Here is a 27281-nt window from a genome sequence, read left to right as displayed (position 1 = left end):
AATTTAAGACAAGTTTCTCTGGCAGTAAACGGTGTCTGGCTAAAGAGGGCTATGAAATAAATCTTTGTCTGTGTGTACATCTGTGACGAAGAAGAGGGAAGAGATTAACGGGCGGATTCTAACCCTCTCTCACCCTGCAGCTGCTCGTCTCTTTTAAACAAATAACGCAACAATATTTAATCATCCAGCAGATGTCAGTGTGCGACACGCTAGTTTCCTCACAGGCTCTTGACATCAGGATGAGCGTTAAAGGGATAGTTCGCCTCTTTTGACATGAAGCTGTATGATATCCGATATTAGCAATATCATTTATGAACATTGACTTACCCCCCGCTGCGTCCTGTGAGCCGAGTTACAGCCAGGTTTTGGCGTTCACGAAGGTAGTCCGGCAAGTTTGCTAGGGTCCCAAAAATAAAGCGTCTTGCTTCTCAAAACAATATGCGTTCAAAAGAGTAATACATTTGCATCACAAAATCCTCCCTCCAGAAAAAGTCAGACCTCACAATCGCTTGGCGCTATTTTTGCCTCCCTTCATATCAATGCGTTCAGCCACCTGCCGATAGCCGCACCTGTTACGGTGTTTGCTGCTCGGAAGCAGGGGAGTGCTCGGTCTGCACTTCGGTCTGCACAGTTTACACAGCCCGTAGTGATACATGCAAATGTATTACTCTTTTGAACGCATATTGTTTTGAGAAGCAAGACGCTTTATTTTCGGGACCCTAGCAAACTGGCCGGATTACGTTCGTCAACGCCAAAACGAGGCTGGAACTCGGCTCACAGGACGCAGCGGGGGGGTAAGTCAATGTTCATAAATGATATTGCTAATATGGGATGTCATACAGCTTCATGTCAAAAGAGGCGAACTATCCCTTTAAATATATGAATGAAATTGCAAAGAATTTTATATTTATTCTGAGTATTGGGTTGTCAATTTTAGATTAGAAGCTGAAGGATGTTTGATAGTTTGACTAACCCTTATCAAAGTGGTAAAAAAAATAAGTCCTTAGGGCTATTTTTTTAAGCATGGTTTTCATTGAGGCCGAAATTTATTTTCAACAGAGTGTTACACCTCCACAAACATTCAAAATAATGTATCTCTCGAATACAACATTATTAACACAAAACATAGCCACACGTTGTGTGCGTCCTCATCAGTAATAGTCAACAGTTCACAGCAGGTCTAAACATTCACACGTGTGACGTGCTCTCAAATAAATCAATAACAAAGTAATACAAAAAGCACACTTTGTGTTCTCAAAAAAAACACCGCAAAAACACAACACACAGACAGATTGCGTGCCCAGTGAGATGAACATAGTGAAAAATAACACACTCATGCGCGTACTAATGCACTTTCACAGAGCCATACCGTATCCACATTACGCATGATCAACAAAGTTATTTAACCATCTGAACTCAACTATTAGGCTTAGCAGCAGAGAAACGATATTGCTGCTTACCCGTGCGCACTGCGCAGCTCTCAATTTAAAGGGCAAGACAGTGTGGCTTGGCCATTGAACGCATTTATTATTTAATCAGAAATAACGCTACGCCAGGTTGGCGGGCGCAGGTGTCGCAACGCATCGTCTGACGGCAATTTTTTGGGTGTGCCAGCTGCCTCTTTGGGTGGCACTGGCACACCCGTGGCTACGCCATTGTAGTGTACACGTAGTGCACCTATCCTAAAGCCGCGCTAAGTGCCGTTTGCGCTCCTTGGAATGTTTAAAGCTCAAATATCTGTCCAGATATCTTCATACACTCAACTGAATGCCATTTTTTTGTGCTTTCTTCTAACTCGACCTGATATCTGTTTTGGTGAAAAAGCCAATTAGAAATAGAAATAACAATATTTCTAAAAAAGAAACTGAGAAAAATGAGCACCGAGAGGCAACATTATGGACAGTTATGGATGAGATCCTGAAGCTTCACTGGTGTATTTCATAAAACTTTAGGTCACACACAGGTGAGATGTTAAAAAAAAGTCTTATGCCACCGTTTTGTGCAAAAAAAATGGGTGTACAGTATTTAATGATTGCTCTGGTTCCTCCTCATGTGCATCTTTTAGACTGCTTCATCATTCAAACACAATAATACCATCCAACTTTTAAAAAAAACTGTTTTTACCTCAGTAGAAAGTGATCTACAAATAGTTAACAGCTCACTGGCATCAGGCATTTTTCCCAAGTCACTAAAGACAGCTGCCATTAAGCCACTCCTAAAGAAGAGAACTCTAGACGCCTCTATGATGAACATAAACCTGTCTCTAATCTCTCTTTTATATCTAAGTTTATTAAGAAAGTTGTATTTAACCAGCTCAACGACTTTCTGAATGAAAGTGGAAGTCTTGGTAACTTTCAATCAGGCTTCAGACGTCATCACAGCACTGAAACAGCTCTGGTCAAAGTGTTAAACGACATTAGGTTGAATACTGATTCTGGTAATGTTTCAGGCCTGGTTCTGTTGGACCTCAGCGCTGCGTTTGATACTGTAGATCACAGAATCCTGTTGCACAGGCTGGAAAACTGGGTTGGACTTTCTGGAGCGGTCCTTTACTGGTTCAGGTCCTACTTGGAAGGCCGGAGTTATTTTGTTACATTTGGCAGCTATGAATCTGAGCGAGTGGCCATGACTTGTGGAGTCCTCCAGGGGTCAATTCTTGGACCTCTTCTGTTTAATTTGTATATGCTCCCTTTAGGTCAGATATTGCAGAATTTTAACATCAATTATCACAGTTATGCAGACGATACACAACTTTATGTGTCTCTGTCACCGGCAGCCCAGCAGACGTACTGTGTCAGTGTCTGGAGGAAGTAAACACCTGGATGAGAGAGAAATTTCTACAGTTAAATGAAGACAAAAATGAGATCATTCTGTTTGGTAGCAAAGAGAAGAGGGTCAGCGTTGGTAAATATCTTGAGAATCGGGACCTTACAATCACTGACCAAGTTGGTAACCTCGGAGTGTTGATAGACTCAGATCTGACTTTCAGCAGCCACATCAAAGCTGTCACCAAGGCAGCTTTTTACCACCTCAGAAACATCAACAGAATTAAAGGTTTCCTCTCCCAAAAAGACCAGGAGAAACTCATCCATGCATTCATCTCCAGTAGACTCGATTACTGTAATGCTCTTTTAACTGGACTTCCCAAAAAGAGCATTAAACATCTGCAGCTCATCCAGAACACTGCTGCTGGAGTTTTAACCCGGACTAAGAGATCTGAACACATCACACCAGTTTTAAAATCTTTACTCTGGCTTCCAGTCAGTCACAGAATAGATTTTAAAAGTCTGCTGATGGTTTACAAATCCCAGAACGGTTTAGGCCCAAAATACATCTGTGATATGTTCAGAGAATATAAACCCAGCAGAGCTCTTAGATCCAAGGACTCAGGTCAGCTGGTCCAGTCCAGAGTCCAGACTAAACATGGAGAAGCAGCATTTAGCTGTTATGCTGCAAACAAGTGGAACAAACTGCCAGTGGAGATTAAACTTTCACCAAATGTAGACATTTTTAAATCCAGGTTAAAAACATTTCTGTTCTGCATGAAATCTGCACGCTATCTTTTAACTTATCTAGACTGTTGCTTGTTTTTAAATTAATTTAAATTATTTTATTTGTTTCTCTTTATATTCTTTTATGTATTTTATTGCTTCTTCCACTCCCTGCTGCAATGCTTTTATTTTATGTAAAGCACTTTGAATTGTTTGTACATGAAATGTGCTATATAAATAAATTTGATTGGATTTGACAATTCTAGATGTCAAGGAAAGTTTTCGTCCAATTTCACTTGTCAGTTTCTGAAAAGTTATCGCCTCTAATCTGGATGTGTTGTGCAAAATGCAGCATCAAAACCTCCTGCTCGTCAGTGCTGATCATTTTTGCAAAGATGGTGAACAAAGCAGCCGTGTGTTCATTCCCTAAGCTCTGCATCTGAACCTTTTGGTCCCGAGAGTTGCCTTTTAATAGATTTTGTGAAAAAAAAAAGAAAAAGAAAAAAGAAATTCCAGCTGGCTCTGTCTTTATTCTATAGAAGAGGACCATGCATTTTCTTGATGCACTGTTAGCTATTGCAGCTCCTATAGCCTCCAGTGAGATGTCAGTGAACTCCTGGATGCTGGCTATATTTTGAAATCGCCATCTCAAGAATCTTTACATGCAAACCAGACCTGAAAGAGAGAGGAAAAATCAGACACAACTACTGGCTAACTGGAATTAATGTAGCTTTGTGGATGCCAAATGATATTCCTATCATGCTCAGGCAACTGAAGTTATCTATAGTGTTTCTGTTTATACCTTTACTGACTGTTTACCTTCCATTAACTCACCTAACATGATCCCTTGCCTTAAATGAATCAGCAGATAAGCTACTGTGTGTTGTCTGCCCCCCCATGGTTAAAGTAGGTAGGATTACCACGTTCTCACAACATAAGCCAGTACAAATAGACACGATAATTACTTTTATGAACATAACAAAAACAAATGTTAAAACGTAACATCTGTCACTGACACCACGTTGAGCAGTTTATGAAGTATATGAAGTAAAAGACAACATTTTGCTTGATATCGAGATTATTTTTAAAGGAAAATGTTCAAATTAAAATAAACGTTTATGTACTGTATCAATTTCAGACTGTGCATGACTTTTTCTATTCCAGATACATAGAAAAACAACAACAATAACAATGGACTTGTGCACTCAGGTTTCCAATATGTTGATTTGAAAAAGGGCTTTAAAAAAAAAAAAAAGGCTGATCATTCACACATACTTTTGTTCTTACTATAAAGAAGAACTTCCGCTCAATATTTTAGTCTAAAACGGCCGTTGACGCTTTGACTGCGTTAAAGTTCTTTTTTTCTTTTCTATGATTCCCAAGCTTCACTATTATTCTGAAGGAGTCATTTCCGGATTTATCTTGAATCCAATTTACGCATGCGTGCGGAATGGAAAAGCTTTCATTCTCTATCGGAACGCACGGATTGAGCGGGTGGGCACCGTGCAAAGTGCTTTGAGGACATGGGGAGCCTGACTGCATGATGTTGAAGAAGCGTTGATATTTCCTGAAGACCCTGCTGGAGGCAGCAGACCGATCACCGGTCAACAGACCTGCACGGACACCACTTCCTCCAGTTTGCGTCTGTCTGCTTGTAGATTGCTATCTACTGCTGATCGCCGAGTCAGGAACTTCTCTTGCAAGCAGGTTCGGATGTGGCAAGCCAACTGCAGACGGATGCATAATTTATCAGACTGGATTTCCGGTAGGTATCAGCTGTTTTTAATGAATTATGACACAGTAGTTGACCTGTGGCTGATAAGACTGATGCATGTCTGTTCATTTGCACAGTACTGTCATAACTGTGCAGAAAGCCATTTTTTAACATGTGAATGGAAACTCAGAGCAAGAGCGGCAGGATGTTCAGGCGCGTGCCCCATCAGCTGGCAGTACACGTGACGTAAACATAGCAGCTTGTGTGACCTCACAGGGACAAGGAGTGCTGAGCTGTCATTATTCTCCGACGATGCTTTTCTTTTCACTTTATTTATGATCATTCTTCTTCTTTCTTATTCGACGTTCTTACACGTGCATGTTGAGTAGTTTTTGCTGGAATCTTTCTCAAATAGGATTCAGATGGACTTAGATTTATCTCCTCCTTGTGGAATGTAGGGACCGTGATGGGAGGCTGTGTTGGGAGAAGCAGGATGGATGGGCAAGGGAGTGCCCGAGGCTCGACAGGAAGCAAAAAACGTGGAGGTAAGAAGCTCGAATACATTCAACCACCCCAACTCCATTGTGGATAAAGCCCGTAAGGGAGCAGGTTTGTTCCCTAGAACCAGAACCACAACCGAGGAATCATTTTCTCCACATTTGCTGTTGCAGGATGCTTTTGTAACTGAGATAAAAGCTTATCACACAATATGGTCCTCGTGTTTCAGCGAGCCTTTTGTTATCTTGTATGCCTTCAGCTGTTATGATCAATTAGATTTTGTGTTGAATAGCAAATCCAAGCTGACACTTCATAATTCTACCGTCACAGTCAGGACATGCAAACCTGCCAGTACAACACCGTAGTTTATACAATATTATTTTATATTAGTGTTGATGATATAACCTGGACATTGGCTAAATTCTAAACTTTGTAAATACTTTTATTGAGTTCTCCACAATCTTATATTTCTTTCAAAACTAAATGTTGCAGGAGAAGGCATTTTCAGTGCCCTTCACCTTACAAAACATCTCCTGCATTCAAACCATAAAATTCCGCGCTGGAAGTTTGCAAATGAGCATGCAATGATTTGTTTAGGAGGAAAACAGAACCTCTGTCCTACCGTTCAGCAAAGAGGTGGACTGATCATGCTTTGGGCTTATGTTGCAGCCATTGGCAACGGGAACATTTCACTTGTAAAAGGAGAGATTCATTTCATACCTGAACATTTGGGAAGCAAAAATTGGACCATTGTAAATAAGCTGAAACTGAAGAGAGGAAGGCCCCTGCAAAATGATGGCGACCTGAAACAGACTTCAAAATGCATATGAGAATCTCGCAAGGGGTGCAAGCTTCGATTTGTGCCATGCCCCCCCCCCCCCCCCCCCCCCAGTCCCTGGGCTTAAGTAATATTGAAAGTCTGTGGATTGACCTCATAAGAGCAGTTCATGTAAAAAAAAAATTGCTAAAAAGCCCAAGAATATTATAGAGCACAGGATAGTGTGAAAATCCTACCTAAACAAGACGAGTCATGATACATGCCAAAAGGGTTGTTACTAAGTACTGACCATGCAGGATTTCCAAATTCTTTCTTTGGTGGCTTTTTTTCTTTTTTTTTTGTTATTTTCAAACCTAAAAAGGTTAACATAAAAAAAAAGTGATCAAGCTTAAAATTTCAAATGTGACATTTAACTGCACCCCTTTTAGAAATCAGGTAAACTTTTTTTATGTTGCTATTTACATCAGCAGAGGTTTTGACCTGGGTGGGGGGGGGTTGAAATCATGCATGCTACTTTATATCTATGTAGCACCAGCAAGATGGACCACAAGATAAAGCCTTAAAGATCCATGCAATTAGTTTTACCCACACCCATGTTGCATGGAAGTCATCTTCAGTCTGAAGCTGGCAGATGCAGATGTTAAATGTCACAAGTACCATGGCTGTAGTCATGTATCTAATCTGAATTGACGACCTGCTCTGGCAGGACAGATTATATAAACACTTTTCAATCCATTCCTTGTGAACAAATGGCTGTGCTGGGCTGGACTGGTATGCATTAGGCATTGAGTCTCTGTATTAGACATTGACCGTAAGTATATTTTGTTGATCTGCTGCAACTTTTAATTACAAGCAGACTATGGTCATTCACCTGCAAAAAAGACACGACTCCTCCAACAAAGTTTCTACAATCAGATCCTTTAGTTTAGTCAAATGTAAGCCCACAAACCTGCCTAACTATTACCTGTGGCAATGAAGCATCTTTGAAACAGATTTGTATTTATTCAAATAAATAGCAAAGCCATGCGCTGAATTTATACATTCCCAGAACCACAGTAGTCTCTCTTTGTCTGTAACAGTCTGTAATGGTCTGACCAGAGTTGATAACCCGATAATGGCTTTAGTACGTTGCCTTAGGGTATTTCTATCCTGTCTTTAAATAGAGCTGATAGGATTAGGCCTCTTGTGTAAAGAGGCTACCTTCTGGCAAGGACACTCTACCTACTCTCCCCATACATTGAGCTCTTTCAGTAAATTGCTCCCAGGGCGTTTGGGGTTGTGTTTGTTAGAAGGGATAACAGTGGACAAGCTGTTGTTATTTTTAAGCAACTTGGGTAGTGTCACAAGGTATACCTGAGCTCTGGATCTGAGTCGGCTCATTGTGTTAACCTAGGATAGGTGTTGGTGTATTACAGCAAGCACAGAGGGAACTCTCCTCTCCCTCACGGCCGCTATCTCTCACTCATTTTTGAGGACTTTTGATGTACAGAAGTTTGATTCACAGCGAACCTCAGAGAAAGAACAGCTATGGGAGTGCCTAACTCCAGGGAATACAATTACTATCATGCTCCAAACACACCCTTTAAGATCTTGCTGAAAAGTAAGTATAAATTTTCGGATTTTGTATTTTGCGGGGGTGAAAAAGATATCTTCTCCTTTGATGGCTGTGCAGTTCACTGTGTGTGTGATTGTTTGTCTCATGAGGGTTTGTGTTACTGTTTCTGCTGCTGTTCCTTTAGTTATTTCGCCAAGCCTATTAGGTTTATTGTGTATTGATATAGCCTCATTACACATTTATGCAAATTGAATACCAAAACAAAAAGGGAAAAATGGCTGCAAATACACAAGAAGATACAGATAAAGCAATGTGGTCATAGCATTACATCGCGAGCACCACTTCCTGCTGAGTAAAAAATGCGTCTGTTTGGTAAAAGGCTTTGCCATCCTGATCTGAATCATATGTCAGTATCTAAATGCAATGTTTATGGAGACGGGCATTACCTTAATGGATGGTGAGTTTAAAGATTCAGAGTGGGGGTTGTAAATCTGAAACATGAAAGATAAATTGCTTCTTAGATCAGATATCGATTTTTCTGAGTGTATTTTTTCAGTGTTTTAGATGAAGGCAAAAACATTCTCAGTTAAATAAATGATAAATTATGCATATAAAGTAAGGTGTGAAAAAAGAAACGAGCATACAAAACGAATGTGGGCATTGAAATGATTATTTTGCCCATAGAAGTTGGAAAAACACAAAAATAAGATACAAGACCAAGAATAGAAACCAAGAAAACTGAGAAAACAAAAGTGTTGTGCATTGAATGAGAAGAACAATAGAGAAAGAGACAAAGGTATGTTACAATGACTACAAAAAACACATTTAATACACAGTCAGTAGAAATTGCACATTGATACAAAAGTAATATGTGAAACAGATGATTCCAATTTGTGTTTATGTGCTTGATCCTTTTATAGTAGAGTTTTAGTGGATAGTAACTTCAATCCACCAGGACTGTTTAAGCTTGAATAAGGGGGAAAAAAAGCTTAAATCGAAATAGCTAATCTTAGATTCCAGGTAGCTACAGACTTACAGGGAAGAACTCAGCATCAAAGCTGATCTCTGTGAACACAAACAGTCAGGCTCACCGATTTACTTTACCGATTTTTCATAAACTGTGGCTGTCATCTGCCATCCCCTGCTTCTAATAATGAAGACAAACCACAAAGATACCCTCAGCTGTGTTATATACATTACAGCCAGTACAAACAGAAAGCAGAAAAAGAACTCATCTAGACCATTTTCATGACTTAAGATGTCCACCAGTCAGCCTAAAAACTTACTAAGAGTAGATTTTCATCTTGCTGGAGGACACTCTGACTTAATAAATGTTTTGGCCTGTGTCTTTTTCTGCCATTATCTCTGTGTCCCCTCTTGTGCCTGTTGGTCATGTTGCTTTTTGGGATTCCTGAAACTTTTATTATTCCTATTTGTTTGGCTGGCACGCTTATGGAGTTTTGCATGTTTGTTTGGCTACATTGGCAGAATTAGACATGGAGACCAACAACCAAAGCCTGTTCAGGAGAAGAAGTAAAAGATACAACTGTTCTTAACGCTATTTCCATTTTTTTTTTTTAATCAGGGAAGCTTTTTCTTTCTAAATTTGAATTAATTTGCAAACTGAAACAGGTCATGCTACAGCCTGCACTGGTGCTGTGAGCATGTAAAACAGGTGGGAATGCTGTCTAATGCTGAAGTAAGATGTAGACAATTTTTTGTGATAATCTGAAATGCATCATAGTATATGACATACATAAGAATGAACTAAATCAATCTATTGATCTATTCATTTAGGTACAAGAAAGGTTTATAGATAAAAAAAACCACTTTTGTTCGTCCATCACGAGGCACATGGCCGTATATAGTGGTGAGAGTTATTTTGAATGGGCTATATAAAACATTTTATTTGTTTGCTGTAAAGGCGGAGCTATCTATCTATTCAAAATTTAAAAAAATTAATAAACACAAAATATGCATGTTTGGGAAACAATTACAGGATCTCATATTAAATATTAACATGCGTAGTATTAGATATGTTTCATATTAGATTTAAATTCTATAAAAAAAAAAAGTCATAAGTCACAACTGCTATGTTATATAATGAAATATAGGCACAGTGACATATCAATCCATGTCTGCTTCTTGTCGGGTGACATAAAGGTATCGTTCTGATATCTTTCTATGGAAGTTGTTGTGTTACATGGGAAAATGTTATGTAAGGGTTCAAACGGAATTCTTCTGAGAAGGGAAAAGGGAAAAAAAATTAAATGTGATAAGTGATTCATAACGGATTTGTTTTATGTGCGCTTGCTGTTTGCAGACTTGTGTATTTTTTTGATGCTTCTGATTGGCCAAAGAGTGCTCATCTTTTTCATCTAATGCCCAATGGGATAGGGGCAAATAAATCCTGTTATGTGGAACCTGATTACTGCCCATAATCCACTGGAGTGTACGTGTGTGTGTGTGTATGTCTGTGTACATGTACAGTATTGGTTACTAGCCACTGCAGTAATCCAGAGTGCTATAAATAACCACTTTGATTTTCCTCCCTCTGTGAATCAAACGGGCTCTGTTGTTAACCGTTAAAAGAGATATATTGCATATGCTGACATGAAAGAACCTCAGCAGGTTCAAAATGACTGATCTCAGAGTTAAGACATAAACATATCAGAGATGGCACTTTAACAACTTTTAACACAAACACTTACAAGATGAAAAGAATGTTCAAAAGTAAACAAACTGACAAGTTAGAATATATTTGCTCAAGTTTTTGCCCATGATATTTAAGTATGTCATGGGGCTATAACGTAAGATCAAAGAGGCACTTTTGCCAGAATTTATATTTGTGTTATTTGCTGTATCAGAAACAGAAGCATGGCACAAGTCGGCCATGGTGATCTGAATAACACTACAAGTTTCTCTGTGCTGGAGGTAATGGAAAAGAGCTCAGACATTTTTAGAGCAGTCATGACGTGAGACAACATGGCAGCCATCCACATACTAAGCATTTTTTCTTGGAGGTTTATTACCAGCTACCTGATTTTACTGCCCTATAAGTCCTTTATGATGTCATTAGACTAGATCAAGTAGAAGATTAAAAAGTTTACCTTTTGGTCTTTTTAGAAACTTAATAAATCGTTCGCACGCGCAAAGTGGTCATTATTTAAATCCTTAACTCTGTCTTTGGATCAAATTAAACACTGCCTTTTTTTTTCTCTTTCAAATAGCACGCAATGAGCCCCTCAAGAAGGAGCGTCCAAAATGGAAGAGTGAGTACCCGATGACAGAGGGCCAGCTGAGGAGTAAGAGGGATGAGTTTTGGGATACAGCTCCAGCCTTTGATGGACGGAAAGAGATCTGGGATGCTCTCAGAGCAGCGGCCCTGGCTGTGGAGTGCAATGACCTGGAGCTAGCACAGGCTATAGTGGATGGTGCCTGCATTACGTTGCCGCATGGTAGGGAACTACATCACCCCACACAGTATCTGTTTCAGATATGATAACATCATCCAAACTGTAAGCTGAAAATCCTGGAATTGCCTGCCCAAATTGCGTAATTTAATGTAATGATTCATGCAGCGTGAAAGAGCAGTTTGTAGAATCCCATGCGTGAACTGATCAGAGATTACGGCCCTAATGGTTACGTAATAGCCATAGTACTGTGTGTCCACTGTAAATGGACTGACACCATGAGAGGGAAAAGCTCTCTCCCTACGTTTTTTTGATCACACAGTTTTTGCTTTTAACTGCTCTACTTCTTCAAGCTCACTTACTCTATTGACCTAATAGTATATAAAACAGGCTTATGTAACTATTGTAAAACACGGAGAGAGGGTTTACCATAGGTAGGGATGTTATTTGGGTTTTGATAAAAATGTTTTTGGGATCTGGTTGTTTATGTGGGTGATTTCTCCTCTGCAGGCTCCCTCACAGAGAGTTATGATGAACTGGGCAACCGCTACCAGCTCCCGGTGTACACTTTAGCCCCACCTGTCAACCTCATCACTGAAACGTCCAGCGACGGAAAATTGTCCGAAAGCACACAAAAACAAGCTCAATCACAGCCGTGTAGAGAAGAGTTCCAGCTGCGGGTGCGATTATCAACAGGTAACTCCCGCTGCTGCATATGCTCTGTTTACATAATGAAGAACTAAATCCTAGCCGGCTTTTCTCCTGCATTCGATATTTATATTGCCTATCTCATCTTGTCTTAGGGCAGATCAATAATCGATGGCTTTACAATGTCGTACAGCTTGTTCAGTAATCTGTATCAACTCTCTTTATGCCTTGTGGTTGTCTTAGGAAAGGATGTGCGTCTGACAGCCAGCTTGGCGGACTCTATCGCTGAGTTAAAGAAACAATTGGAAGAACAGGAGGACATTACCATGACCCGTCAGAGGTGGTTCTTCTCTGGGAAGATTCTGACTGACAAGACTCGTCTGCAAGACGCAAAGATTCAGAAGGACTTTGTTGTCCAGGTGATCGTGAACACGAATCCCTCAGTTATAACTAACTGAGGTGTCAGACAGAAGAGACGAAGTGAAAAAAAAAATAAAGGACGTGCCAGAGGGGGCTGCAGGAGTAGGGCCTGAAATAAGTTTTCAATCGGTACTGCAGTTTAAGTTTGTGTACATTTTTATATAAGATATTATTGCTTTTATATTGCTCCTTTTTCTATTTTTCCTTTTTTTCCAAATAAAGTAAGAATATGAAAAGCACTGAAACACTTTAGAGTATAGGTAGAGCCCTAATATGCACATTTCACTTTCTGTTTGTCTATTTGTGAAGACCTTAACTTGCAGCTCGGCCATTCACATGGCTTCCTCTCCTCGTTATGTCTGTTTGTACTTGTGCTCATTGAGGAATTCAAACGCAGTTCACCTGATGGTCAAACAAGGAAAATCCACTGTCTTTTCTTTCTTTTTTGTAAAAGTATAAAGAAGGTTACTTGTAATTATAAATATCAGATTAAATGTGTGTTGTTTGGTCATGTAACTGTGTGCACAGAGCACGTGCAGCTCAAAAATATATACTCATGATAAAGAAGTGGAATGTAAAGAAAGCACCTTTCTAAAAGGGAGTAAGAGATTATCATGTTTACTTTAATTTCATCACTCCAAACAACTGTACAAACATACTGTAGTTTTATGTACAATATGATGCTCACTGTACTTGAATAACTTAATAAATATTGTACATTTGAATCCATTCTCCCCTTTTGTGTTTTTTTTTACAAGTTCTACACAGATGTTAGAACCCTCTATAACGTTCCCTACAGGCTGTGTCACGGCCTTCTAACTGTGCCGCGATCTCCATCACAAGTGGCAAATAAAATAAAAAAATTTGACCACACATCTCAACAATGTGGTGTGACACCAAAACGTCCGTCCATTCAGCGTGGCAATGATTCTTTCAAATCCATGATAGTTCACTTTAGGTTTGAAACATCATTCTTCTGAACAATATTCCCTAATTTGGTGTTTTGGTGACAGTAGTTGAGAGAGCTGTCTAAGATTTTGGCCGAGCATTTCACAGAAATGTTCACTCGGGTTGCGATTTGGTGACCGTTAAGCCCATGAGATACAATTCGCGTGATTTTTCTGCTCACACCCTGTTGTCATACATGAAGTGAACAGTCCTTTAAGGATAGAAATACTTCATCGTAGATGACAGATAATCATTTGAAACAGCATTTTTCAAAGTTTGGAGCAGGCCTTCTCATGGGGTGCTCCAAGTGTCCAAATTGCACGTCAGTTTTCAAATGAGTCACTTCAAAGTTTGTGATGAGGTATAAAATGTGGTCAGAAACAAAAAATTTCCCTTGGAAAGACCACGATGTATACAGTGTAATCTGGATTTGGCAGTCAGCAATAGGCTATGTAGTTATCACGGCTCACATAAAGAGCTTTTAGGCTTCCAGACTGATTGGTTTCTTAAAATTGTAAAAGCAGTGAAAAGTGCTGTTATAAGTGCTAAACCAACATAAAAATTGATGCCAAATTTCGGTCAGTTTCCAGATTGATTATATGACTCAAGGTTTTGGTTGTGTTATTGTGTAAGCTATGGTTTTAATACAGTGTAAAAAAAATGTCATCTTCGGGTTTTCTTAAACAAAATGCAAAAATCTTTGTCTACAGTGAAAAAGATACTACAAATAGTACACTTGTCTGAAAATAGTACATAAGTCCACTTCTTGAGCGTTCCTTTTTACTAACCAGTGCTGATTCTTATTAGTGTTGTTTGGGGTGAACAGCGTCATCTACTGGCGAATAAAACAGAACGCTATGATGGATGCCCGAGCGCAGCCGTGACGTCACTTGGTGAGCGACAGTCACCTGGTCCAGAAGTCAGTTGGGGGAACGTGACTGTTTTCAACCCCGAAAATGGTCAAATCGGGGAAACTTCGGTCTGGGACCGGGTCGAAACTCAAACGGTGGAAGAAAGGCCACAGTAGCGACTCAAATCCGCAGACGAGCCGCTTTCGAGAGGCTGCGAAAAGCCGCTTCTTCAGTCGACCCACTGGTAAGCTACACGTGGGTCTCTGGCTAGTGCTAACATCGGCTAGCATAAGCCATTTAACTTCAAGCAGCCTCATATATCTGTCTGTTGCGCTTTTAACATTTGAACCTACAAGCAGCACCATGCTCTCAACAGAGGTGCTGTGTATTTTCTCTGTCGGTGTAAAGCTTGTCCTGGAAGTGACAATAACAGTAACACATAGTTTGTAAATATTTAGCTGCACAAGTGCCTGTTATGGGTCTACATTGCTCATCATATTTTAAACTTGTCTGTGATTTTTTTTTTCCCCTTTAACATTGGTATTGTCAATTTTTTTTAATGTTTGTACACAAGGCGAACATTTTCGAGACCACAACCATATTTATATTTGTTATGTGGTCGCCCAAAGATGTCCAAAACTAATTTAACAGTAAGTTCACAGAAACCAGCTTGACCTATTTCTTGCTTTCAGGCCTTCAGTGACCTTTGTAGTAAGTGAAACACTTTGTTAGGATGAATGACAGTTGTTGACCCACTCAATAGTATGGAAGTGAGTTGGAGTGAAATCATTGTTCATTCTTCAGTGCCAGCCAAAATGACACAGACCTGCCACATGCTCTGTGCATAAATTGGATATATGTTTATGTATTTGGCAGACGTTTTTATCCAAAGCGACTTACAGGTAGGGTAAGGGGGTCTTGCCTAAGGACCCTTACTGTAGGTAGTACCTTTTCATGTAGGAGTTTTGAACCCAGGTCACCTACATGATGGTGGCACTATCCAGTTCCTGTATAGGTCAGAATATAGAGTATTAAAGTTTTTAGTCTGCAATATAAATTAGTCCTTTGTAAAATAAGTCCTTACCCTTAATGTCTGAAAGTCAATCACAAAGTTCATTTTAAAAGGCAGCATGCTTTTTTTCTTCCCACAGGAAAAAGTGATCTAACAGTTGATGCTCTCAAGCTTCACAATGAACTGCAGGCTGGTCCACTGGAGCTCAGTGCAGGCGGCCGTAAAGATGACCGTATGGAAGAGGAGCCGGAAGACTTGTTTTCAGAGAGAACCTCGGGCACTTTCCTTAGCGGCCTGTCGGACTGCTCCAACCTTACGTTCAGAAAGGTGCAGCGCTTCTGGGAGTCCAACTCGGCTGCGCACAAAGAGGCAGGTTTGGCACTTATGGTGCATCATGTGTTCCCAGCAGCCTGTTGAGAAAGAGAATCCGTGGAAAATGGTTGTTACTGTTAGCAAACCTTTTGTTTTGTTTAAGTAAACTCTCCATTTTGGGGCAAAGCATAAATTAAAGTAGGAAAGCGCTAAACACATTTCTAATTATTTGCCCCGCATATATCCATATAGTTGTAAATCCATGACAGCGAGTTTCTCTGTAGCTGTAACTGTATATGATATTCTTCACAGATCTGTGCAGTTTTGGCAGCTGTAACTGAGGTGATCCGAAGTCAAGGAGGAAAGGAGACCGAAACCGAGTACTTTGCTGCTTTGGTGAGTGTTACCTTTTTTTTAATGTGTTCACTAACAACTTAACAAGTAAGTTGAACTATGTCTAGATGTAGGTTTTGGGCGTGAAAATGAAGTATGATGAAGCAGGTCTTTGATTTGTGTAGATGACCACCTTGGAAGTTGTGGATTCAGCCGAGTCTCAGACTGCAGTGGCGTACCTTCTCAACCTCGTCATGAAACGGTAAATTTGACATCCTTTTTCTTTTTTAAATTCACAACAAAACCCTTGGACAATGAAACCTAATTAAATGTGACTGTTTGGTCCTTTTCTTCTTGACATTTCATAGGGTTCCTGCTCCAGTGCTCATGTCTAAATTTTCAGACACGACCAAGGCTCTGATGGATGTCATGTCAAAAGAGGCCACCTCTGACACAGCTTCGGCGCTTCGATGGGTGAGGAGATTTTTAACACTGTTTTTCCGTAGTCTATTCATTGTTGAAAGCTTGTGCGAGGACAAATGTCTTTAATTTTCTTCTCATCTATAGATCCTGTCATGCCTGGCTACTTTGTTGAGGAAACAGGATCTGACTGTGTGGACGTACCCATCTACTCTGCAGGCTTACCACGGCCTGCTCAGCTTCATTGTTCACAGCAAGCCTAAGGTCTGTTTCATGAGCCCACATGAACAGATGTTATCTAATACTGCATTTACCGAAAAAGAAAAAAGCGTGGCGTTGTATGCCAATTAATTTCAATTTAATCTCTCTTTTCCTCTCAGGTCCGTAAAGCAGCACAGCAAGGTGTTTGCTCCATTCTTAGAGGTAGTGACTTCCTGTTTACGGATAATGCCCCGAGCCATCACCCTGCAGCAGCTACCACAGCAAAGTTCTGTATCAAAGAGATGGAGCAGGCAGGAGGTGAGGCATCATGGTTGTTGATGCACTTGATAGATAGATAAAGTAATTCACTGTTCCTGTCAGGACGTCTTGGCTGACTCTTGAATTGAAAGCAAATGTTTTTGATCGTGCATTTTTGCACGATCAAAATATTTATTTAATTTTCCAAAAATAAAAATAATAAAAGGCTTCTGTGTAGTAGGAATGAAAATAAATACAATTTTGCTTAACCCCTCGTAATTGGCGCCCTGAACCAAGTAGGGTTAATAAGACATGCACTTTATATCCAATCTGTGCACATAGATAGAATATCATGTGTTTTTTTTTTTTTTCATTGAGTTGTAAAACACGTTTTGCCTCCTATACAGGATTCATTGAATATATCGATGTGCATTGTGAACATTTTAGAACAAAACGTATTCCGCAGTGTCCGGAAACTGGGTTTGAGGTGTGGGTCCTTGTGTTTTCAGCAGAACAACAACAACCCAAAGCACACATCACAAACAAATGGATGAAAGGGGGGCTGTTTAAATTGGCCATCAATAGCCGCATTCGGACTGTAGGAACCTTTGGCAGTTCCTATAACCTTTTCAGGAACGGGGCCGTTTTCTCCCGCATTTGCACATACAGGAACTCGGGACCATCGCCCTCAGTTCCTGTAACCATTTTAGCTCCTTCTCCGAGGTCGGGTCTTTTCTGGGTTTCATAGGGACACATCTGACGGAGGTGTTTGGTGGTTGGTAGCTCCGCCCCATGTCATGCTCATACGACACAGACACAACCGGCGGGTGTTTAATAAGTTAAACTTACACTGGTCTCATTTGTCTGTGGCGCTCTGCTCTCCTTTCTTCCTTCATGAAATGAAAAAGTATCGTCTCCTGACTCTCTCTGTGTGCTCTTCCAGCCTCGATATTAGACGCCTGATGTGATCGTCCATGATTAATATCACCATCATGCAGACCATGAACACGGTGGCCTCCCCGCTCTCCATATTAGCTTCTTGGTGGTGTTTTTTCTACTCTCCTTACTTTTACCGGGTTTTGTTTTGTTGTTGAATGTGGCGCTAAAGTAACACGTCACTGACGCAGACGGCTGCACGCGCCGCATCAGTCCCGACTCATGTGCGAATGCAGACTGAAACAGTTCCCCTGGGGAAGGACAGTTATCAGAACGAAATTCGAGGAGGACCGTTCTTAGAACGGCTCTGTCCGAAAACGGCTATAGAATCCTGACCTCAGTCCTCTCTTAAACCTGAGGAGAGGCTAAAATCTTGTGTAAACTTTTTTTTTTTGTTTGTTTGTTTTTTTAAATCTACCTGTTAAAAAGCTAAATGATTTTATGAATTCTATACTAGGGTTGTCCAGTAATTGTATTTTTTTTTTTTTTTTTTTCTCAGGCAGTAAAGAGGACACCACCACGCTTCATGTACTGTGCCTCCTGAAGGAGTTGATGGGAACATTTCCTCTGGGGGCTGTGAAGTCCTGTTGCGAGACTCTGCTGCGAGTGATGACTCTTAGCCACGTGGTAAGAACGCCACATTGTTTGTGCCCCCGAACCCTTTGATCAGCTGCGGGGCTCCTTTGTGGTTTTTAATGGAGTGTGTTGCTGTGTTTGTGGCTGTAGCTGGTGACGGCCAGTGCCATGCAGGCATTCCACAAGCTGTTTAGTGGGAAGCCAAATGCCTCCATCCTCTCACCGGAACTCAATGCACAGATCATCACGGTGAGAGAACATGAAGAAAGTTGTTGTCCTATTTTAAAACTTGATGGGGGGGTGTACTCACTCTCGCTTCTCGTCGACAGGCTCTGTACGATTACCTTCCCAGTGAGAATGACCTGCAGCCTCTGCTGGCCTGGCTTGCTGTTATGGAAAAAGCACACGTTCACCTGGCGAGGTATCGACGTTCATGTTCTCTGAACAGTATATCGTTGACAAATTTCAGACGGATTAACAACAGTATGTTCTTGTCTAGTTTGCAGAGTTCTCTGAGTTTAGGCCACCTCCCTCGCCTCTTCTCCACTGCCATGTCCTGCCTGCTGTCGCCACACACACAGGTGGTATCTGCAGCCACAAACGCACTCAAGGTAAAGGGCAAATTTGAGGTTTTGGTGCTTTAGAAAGTCAGTCTCGGGATGTTTCTGGATTGTTATAGAATCTGCCTTTTGGGTAGATGGCCTTAACTAGTTGAAGAAAACAAAGCCAGTTAATTAGTTGTTGTGTCTCAGTGTGTCTGCAGGTCCCTAATTCACTAGTTCTGTCCGTCTGTTTCAGACTTTGTTGACTGAGTGTGTTGCCCCTCATATGGACGAGATGGGCATGGTCACTGCCACTGCTTCAGCGGGGAACCCCTCATATGTCTGCAAAGTGTTTCGGTATGACGCCACCCTTTTATGTGATAAGTCTGCATGTAAATGCTCATCAAGATGACTGTAATTGAGTACTGAATATCTGTTCCAGTATTGTAGAGGAAGGACTGTCCTATCGCTTCCACGCCTCCTGGCCCTTTGTGCTGCAGGTTCTTGGCTGCTTCTATCGAGCTGCAGGGAAACAGGCTCACCCCATCATGACCAAGGTAGGCTCGCGAAACTTCGTGGATCACCGCCTGGACGAATAAAGATGAAAGTCGGTCTGAGTCTTTGTTCCACTTCCCGTACAGTCCCTGCAGTCTTTGGCAGACCTGCGCTCCACTCCTCAGTTCCCCTTCAGTGGAGAGTTGGACCTGGCTGTAGGAGGAGCTGTGGAGAGCATGGGGCCTGAAGTTGTGCTGGGTGCGGTGCCTCTCAACATCACTGGCTATGAGTAAGGGCTCACACTCCTACTCAAAGACACTGCAGTTTGATTTTCCTACTGTTCTAGTACTTAAACTGACATTTGAAACTGCCGATGGTCATTTTCAGTGATGACTTGGAGTTCCCGCGCAGCTGGCTTATCCCGGTCATACGAGATCACGTGAAGAACACTCACCTTGGGTTCTTTACTTCATATTTCCTTCCTCTGGCCTCTACACTCAAACAGCGAGGTAATCTTAAGTGTTAGATTCTCTAGTTGAGATTTAGCAACTGAGATGGTAGATCTTTTGTGTATTAACTGTTGAATCTCTATTGTGTCATAGCTGAGGAGTTGGAGCAAGCAGGAAAGAAACTTGAGGCCAAAGTCTACCAGACATTACAGCTACAGGTAGCAGACCTGTCTCTTTGTTTTAACTCGCTAATCTGCTGTGTGCTGAGTAAGAGGACCCAGTGAATGAGTTACTATGACAATTTAACAGTTGTTTAATTTGCTAATTAAATTGTATTTAGCTTTCTTTTATTATGATACAATTGTCAAGATAAACTTATAATTGTGCTGCAGTCCATCATGGAATAATATCACGTCTCCATATTCATGTCAAATTAACTGTAAGTGGCTTTTAAATTTGATGCTAAAACAAGGAATTGGCAAACTTTTTTATTTTTAAAAAAAGGACAGAACCACCCCCAAAGTGAGCAGCAAAGCCTTTTTTTTTTTTTGTTGTAAAATTGATGATATTTTCTGCCTTTTCCATCAACCTTTCCTTATGCAGTGCACAAGTTTACTTTAAAGGAAAACTCCGGGGCATTTGAAGCGCATTTCCATTGCTAGAGGTTGTCAAATACTGATAGTAGGACACAAACAGGTGCAAATCGGTGCTCCCTGTGTGGAGATAGCGCTGTTTGGGCAGCCTGTCATGCGAGGCTAATACGTGGTGGCTAGGGGCAAGCGCTAACCCTTCCACGTAAAACAACAACTTGCACACTGCAGAAACGTCACACCACTTTATAAACCATCCGACAATAAAGTCACAAGCCTTACCATCAAAACCATATGCATGGTTCTCACATTACTGGCATGGGGACGTTACAAAACAACTTTATAAACAGCATGACTCACCGGTTATTGGTTCGCTCGCGCATGTGAAAGCCCAAAAGAGTCGATGGAGGATAATCCCATATACAAAGCAATTAATCTTCTCTAGAAAAACTGCGTTCAAGTATTTAAAACATTACAATACATGCCCAGTAATATTGTTGTAATGTTTTAAATACTTGAACGCAGTTTTTCTAGAGAAGATAATTGCTTTGTATATGGGAGTATCGTCCATTGACTCTTTTGGGCTTTCACATGCGCGAGCGTACAACTAACCGGTGAGTTACATGCTGTTTATAAAGTTGTTTTGTAACGTCCCCATGCCAGTAATGTGAGAACCATGCATATGGTTTTGATGGTAAGGCTTGTGACTTTATTGTCGGATGGTTTATAAAGTGGTGTGACGTTTCTGCAGTGTGCAAGTTGTTGTTTTACGTGGAAGGGTTAGCGCTTGCCCCTAGCCACCACGTATTAGCCTCGCATGACAGGCTGCGCAAACAGCGCTATCTCCACACAGGGAGCACCGATTTGCACCTGTTTGTGTCCTACTATTAGTATTTGACAACCTCTAGCAATGGGATTGCGCTTCAAATGCCCCGGAGTTTTCCTTTAAAAACATAGATTGAAACCCAACTGTTGTTAAGCTCATCTTAAGCAATGCTTTCTAGCCTAAAAATTGTTCCAGATGAGGTAAAAGTCATCAGGATTTGGAATTGGACTCTGGTTTGGGATTGCCATTGGTCTCTTGCCTGGTCAAAATTTCTCTGTGGGTTGCCATCTAATCTTTAGAGGTTTCATGTATGTATGTATGTGTGTGTGTGTGTGTGTATATATGTATATGTGTGTGTATATATATATATATATATATATATATATATATATATATATATATATATATATATATATAGTACAGTATAGTTCTGAGATTTACTCTTTATTTCAGATTTGGACCATGTTTCCAGGCTTCTGTACATGTCCTGTGGACCTGCTGGTATCTTTCAAGGGCATCGCCCGCACCGTCGGCATGGTCATTAATGAGCGGCCAGACCTGAGACTCACGGTGTGCCAGGCGCTGCGCACTCTGATCAGCAAGAGCTGCTCCACAGGTAGGCGGACACATGCTCACAGAAAGGGAGTCCGCAAGTAAAACTACAGCAGCGACATCGAATCCTTTTAAACACGTTTATGTCTGCTTTATGTTTGAAGTGGAAGAAAAGACCGAAATGGGCCGCTTCTCTAAGAACTTCCTGCCCATCCTTTTCAACGTGTTCAGCCAGCAGCCTGCCGCGGGAGAGCCTGGAACGTACAGGATGGCTGTGCTGGACACCATCAAAGTCTATTTATCCGTCACTGACATGCAGGTGAGGCAGTTTTGTTCTGCTTTGTGCTGAAATGGTTTGTTTGCACAATTAAATTAAGATGCAATGCATCACTAATGAAAACGATCTTCCTTAGCTGATCTGCACTTTCCTGCAAAAAGCCACAGAAAGGTTGACGAGCGCAGAGAGCACCGAGTTCACACGGTAGGAATTTGGATTTACTGCTATGAAATATTAGTAATTGACTCGTTTCTTTTAGAAAAGGCTAAATATCAGTTTCCTTACTCTTCTGTCTATTTCTCCAATTTGGTTCTGGCCTCATACACTTCTTAGGCTGTCAGTAATGGACCTCGTGGTTGCCATGGCTCCCTTCGTAGATGAGGTCACCATGACTAAAACCTTCGAGTTGATTAGACCATACTTGGAGGTAAAGTCATAGTGCAGCCTGCTTATGGATTGTATAGTTTCAATTCTGATGCATCGTGTATAATTGTTGTTGTCTTTATGCATGTTGCTGCATTTATTTTCAGGCCAAACAGCCGGGCATGCAGAAGAAGGCGTACCGTGTGCTGGAGGAGATGTGCGGAGCAGAGAGAGATGAATGCAGATCGTTTGTTGTGTCTAACCTGGAAACACTCAAACCCGTCTTGCTTGATACTCTGAAAAATGCCTCTTCACCAGCAAAGAGGGTGAGATCATTGCGCAGAGAGAAGCAAATTACAGAACACATTAGATGGGATTTAGTACTACAAATTGCTTAACAGTGCCGTCTGACCGCGTCTTTCCCTTTGTGCTGCTTTTTCCTCAGCCGAGACTGAAGTGTCTGATGCACATCGTGAAAAGGTTAAATGAGGAGCACAGAGACTTCATCACTGCCCTGCTACCAGAGGTACTGACACCAATAAGAGCCGGCAAGCACACAAACGCAGCAAGTGCTGCCGTCTGTTGTTCTCTTTATGATTTATGTTCTCACTTTCAGGTGATCATATGTACCAAGGAGGTGTCTGTGGGAGCCCGTAAGAACGCCTACAGTCTGCTGGTGGAAATAGGAAATGCTTTTGTTCGCTTCTGTGGGAACAGAAAAGGTGACGCATCTGTTTTGTGGGAAAGTTTGGCATTTTGAAGATTTTACATGTGCATTGTGAGCATTCAGAAATGATCGTCTCTCTGCTTCTCTTCTAGATGCCATGGAGCAGTATCTGGCGTTGGTGTATGCGGGACTCACGGGCTCCGTCACCATGATCACTTGCACCGTGCTGGCGCTGACACGTCTGGTGTTTGAGTATAAAGGTAGGCCTGCAATTTCCAGGTGGTGATGGGAAAGCAAATGGTAAAGCGAATATTTGTGGGTTGGAATCAGTCTGCTGCCCTTTTTCTCTCAGACTCTATAGAAGTGTCCACCATGGAGCAGCTGCTGCACAATGTTTGTGTGTTGCTGTCATCTCGCACCAGGGAGATAGTCAAAGCTGCTTTAGGCTTCATCAAGGTCATCCTCTTCATCATGGACAACAAGGCGCTGGCCTCACATGCCACTGTCATGGTATGACTTGTTTGTTTTGGTTCATCACAGTCTTACGGAGGCACTCCATGTCAACTGAACCAGAAGTTCTCACCTCGTATTTTTTTTGATTTAGGCATTTCTCAGGTTACAGCCGGTTTAATAAGAGCTGGGTCAGACTTGAGCATAATTGAGCAGATGTACGGGTTCATAAAAGTCCACTTAGACATGTTCTATATGTCTCATTTTACGTATGGAGTCAGGTGTGTACTTGGGTCTACAATGATCTGGTAGGTTTGCCACATTTCATTGGGTTCATCGTCGGATGTAGGCAACCAAAAATGGGTAAAAACACAAGATTCTAACTCAGTAGTAATATTTTGCGCATTTTGACTGTCCCTTGTTGAAAAGGGGGTATTATAATTACCCTGCTGATATGTTGTTTTTTTTTGCCTATGTAACAAGTTTTTGAGGGTATATCTGCAGCTGTGCACTGGTGGTTTACTTTGGCATAAGATGGCCCGGAAAGATGACTCCAGTTGAGTAGGAAAAAGTCTGATTTTGCATATTTTTAAAGATGGAATAATATGAAACAAATATTGGGGTGAACATGGTGATACTGACCCACTCTGTAAATTCCCTCTAACTTGACAAACTGTGAGACTTTTCTACGAATAGATTTTTCTTTCGCCAATTCAGAAAAATGAACAACTTCAAAAGTTTGACAAGGAAACCCCAGATTAACTTGTTGCTTTTTAATATCTGGATGAAATTTGTTGGGGGGGGGGATAGCGGTGGGGAAGTTGAAAAATGGACACAGATTAGATATTTGTGCCACACACCAGATATTTTCCTTTTTCATTTAGATGGAGGGCATTGGAAACATCACAGATGATGTGAGGAGACACTTCAGAACCAAGCTGAAAAACATCTTCACTAAGTTCATCAGAAAGTTTGGGTGAGTGCTTTATATTACTTTAGCTGTTTATCCCCCAACTAAGCAGCTGGAATTGACTTGAGATGCTCTGCTGTGTTTCCAGGTTTGAGCTGGTGAAGAGCATGCTGCCAACAGAACACCACAAGGTGCTGACAAACATTCGCAAGACCGAAGCCCGCAGCAAGAGGCGAAAACAGGTTGCCGAGGAGAAGGACGACTCTGAGAGTGAGGAGGAGGCACCGAAAGCGAAGAACGAAAGGTGGACCACGGTTCCCAACAAAAAAAACCTTCTGGCACTCTTAAATTGACCCACTTTTCTTTAAAACCCTTCTGTCCTCTCCATTCCAGCATTGAGGACATTCTTGCGGAGTCTGACAGTGATTTGTCAGAGGATGAAGGAAAGCCTCGCAATGCTCAGAAAAAGGCAGGAAAACAGCAGAAAGGACGGGCATGGCTCAAAGAGGGAGGAGAAGATGACCCGCTGAACTTCTTGGATCCAAAGGTTTCCCAGAGAGTTCTAGGTAACACAGCATGCAGGCTTTGGTTCTATTTGTCATTAAAGGAAGTTAGTGGGTACAGTAAAAAATGAACATGACTTGTGTTGTTTGTCAGCCACAAATCCTGAACTGAAGAGGACCGCCAAGGTTGAACATGGCTTCAAAGTGACCTCAGATGGACGGCTGATCATCAGAGATGATGAAGAAGAGGATGTAAAGAACAAAGGTGAGAGCAATTCAGCGGTGTCCCATACGTGGCTTCATGTCTGAACAGACTGATGACAGTCCTTCACTCTTCTCACAGACGGTGAAGAGATGAACGATATCCTAGAAGAAGCGGGAGTCAAAAGTGTGAGTTTTGAACTGTGCCGAGTGTAAATCAGCTGTTTGGGAAACTTTCCTTTGCTGTTTTGTTCACGGTCTTCCTTTCCCAACATCTTCAGAAAAAGTCACAGAAGAGGAAGTTTCAAGATGGCAACTTCGATGATGACATGGACATTGAACCTCAGTTGAAATATAAAGGTAATTTAAAAAAAAGAAAGAATGGAAAACATTTGAAAAAACAGTTAACAATTTCAGCACCTTTCGGATAACGCTTGTTTTTTGGTCGTAGCTGGTGGCTCGGGTATCCACAGACCTCTGAAAAGTGGTCAAGACATTGGAGCTGATTACAAATCAAAGGTGAGCTTGCACGAGAACCTGCTGCTGGAAGTGACTGGAATTAGCTGAAGTGTTGCTCTGAAACGATCATTCTGTGTATTCTCTCTTCTTGCCTCTCAGAAAGGAAAAGGAGATGTGAAGAAAAAAGGAAAGCTCGATCCTTACGCTTACATCCCTCTGAAGAAGTCTCAGCTCAATCGCAGGTATGAGCAGCAGCTGTTGTGTCATAATGTTGAACCCAAAATTTAATCTGTGAAACGTGTCTGATGTGGATTATTCTTTACAGGAAACGTGCCAAACTGCACGGCCAGTTCAAGGGTATGGTGCGAGGAGCCCAGAAGGGGGCGCTGTCTGGAAAGAAAATGCAGAAGAATAAGCGGAAAGCATGAAGAGCTTTATGTAACTCTATGGACTAACTGTGATGTGCGTGTGATGGCATGTTCTCAAACATGCTAAAATGTAGACATAAACCCCGGATGTGTGTGCGAGTCCACAAAGGTAGAACCGGTTTGTTTTTAAACTCTCATCTCCAAAGCGGTAAAGAGGTTGCGATCAACAGGAGACGGTAGTAAATAAATGTTAGTGTGCTACAGCATACAGCATGTTAAAAACATTGGCCCTGCCTTGATGGAAATGGTCTGACTGGTTATAAAGAACAAAAAAAAGAAAAGAAAAGGCAATTGGCCTCTGTAATCATTTGGACATGCATCAGAACTTAAATATATTTATGTGTTGAAATTCATGCGGACAAAGCAGCTGTTACAGGAAGAGTGTTTTGTTGCTGTAATATTTGGACACTTGAGGGCGCTGTAAACTTGTTAACTAAATTGTTAATGATTAGTAAAAGCATTCATTAGTGCTTTTTAAAGGATTCTTTTTTTATTTGCTTAAACAACACATTTTTCCAGTTTTCCTCTTTAGAAGCACAGGTATTTCTTACCTGCGGTTGTTGCATCTGGCAGCGGAACTTCAAGCCACCGCGACATTAACTATAGGCTGTTTCGCTGCTGCTCATGTGATTCAGTTTGCCAGATGGGTTGCAGCAAGGTGAGTCACATAGTGACAGACTGACCTCTTAATCACACTCCAGTATGTCTGAGTTTAGTATGTCATTGCTTCTGAGGAAGGAAATGAATGTCAGGCCAGACATCATCCTCATTCTAATTAAAGACCTTTTTCTTAGAAACTACTAGGGTGATATAGAGCCCCCACCCCCCAGAGAGGCAAAATGGAAAAATTCAAACAATTTGGTGTCGTCAACTAGCAGATACTGTAATACCATCACAATATCAAGAACAGATGCCTACTTTCAAACACAGACCTGATTCTGTTGTAAAAGTCACTATATAGACGGTGAAAAGTTGTATCAATGAACACAGCTTATGACTGCGTCTGTAAATGTATCTAAAAACTATATGAAAATAAAAAAAAACTCGCATAAACAAGATTCAGAATCACAGTATTCTTAAGATGGAGTGAGAAAAGTGGAATGAAATGTATCAGAATGAAATTCTTAACTGGGTTGAAAAGGAAAGGAATGGGCATTTATTTTTCAGAATAATAGTCATTTTCAAATTGGGAGTTTATTTAACTG

At 41.2% G+C, this 27281-nt stretch overlaps 2 protein-coding genes across 2 annotated transcripts; both read left to right on the top strand.

Annotated features, from left to right (window-relative positions):
* The first annotated feature begins 4930 nt into the window (after window positions 1–4930).
* On the top strand, window positions 4931–13246 carry ubtd1a (ubiquitin domain containing 1a). Its single transcript, XM_075484280.1, has 5 exons — window positions 4931–5256; window positions 5664–5750; window positions 11267–11494; window positions 11960–12145; window positions 12341–13246. Exons 1-5 carry the CDS (start codon window positions 5205–5207, stop codon window positions 12553–12555), a joined length of 768 nt encoding a protein of 255 aa, XP_075340395.1. The 5' UTR covers window positions 4931–5204; the 3' UTR covers window positions 12556–13246.
* A 1113-nt stretch (window positions 13247–14359) lies between these two features.
* Window positions 14360–27134, top strand: rrp12 (ribosomal RNA processing 12 homolog). The gene is made up of 34 exons (XM_075478228.1): window positions 14360–14560; window positions 15468–15697; window positions 15953–16036; window positions 16159–16235; window positions 16342–16447; window positions 16541–16657; window positions 16774–16912; window positions 18288–18415; window positions 18515–18613; window positions 18694–18785; window positions 18864–18975; window positions 19163–19263; window positions 19349–19463; window positions 19548–19690; window positions 19789–19910; window positions 20004–20068; window positions 21720–21882; window positions 21983–22137; window positions 22232–22299; window positions 22429–22522; window positions 22626–22784; window positions 22904–22984; window positions 23075–23180; window positions 23278–23385; window positions 23478–23635; window positions 24460–24551; window positions 24634–24789; window positions 24879–25051; window positions 25143–25253; window positions 25332–25378; window positions 25471–25549; window positions 25641–25708; window positions 25808–25890; window positions 25974–27134. Exons 1-34 carry the CDS (start codon window positions 14422–14424, stop codon window positions 26074–26076), a joined length of 3873 nt encoding a protein of 1290 aa, XP_075334343.1. The 5' UTR covers window positions 14360–14421; the 3' UTR covers window positions 26077–27134.
* Window positions 27135–27281: the final 147 nt, after the last annotated feature.

Source organism: Odontesthes bonariensis, chromosome 2, assembly GCF_027942865.1.
Source record: "Odontesthes bonariensis isolate fOdoBon6 chromosome 2, fOdoBon6.hap1, whole genome shotgun sequence".
NCBI classification, from domain to species: Eukaryota; Metazoa; Chordata; class Actinopteri; order Atheriniformes; family Atherinopsidae; genus Odontesthes; species Odontesthes bonariensis.
Note: the sequence above shows the minus strand (reverse complement) of the source record. Positions and strands in the feature narration are given on the sequence as shown.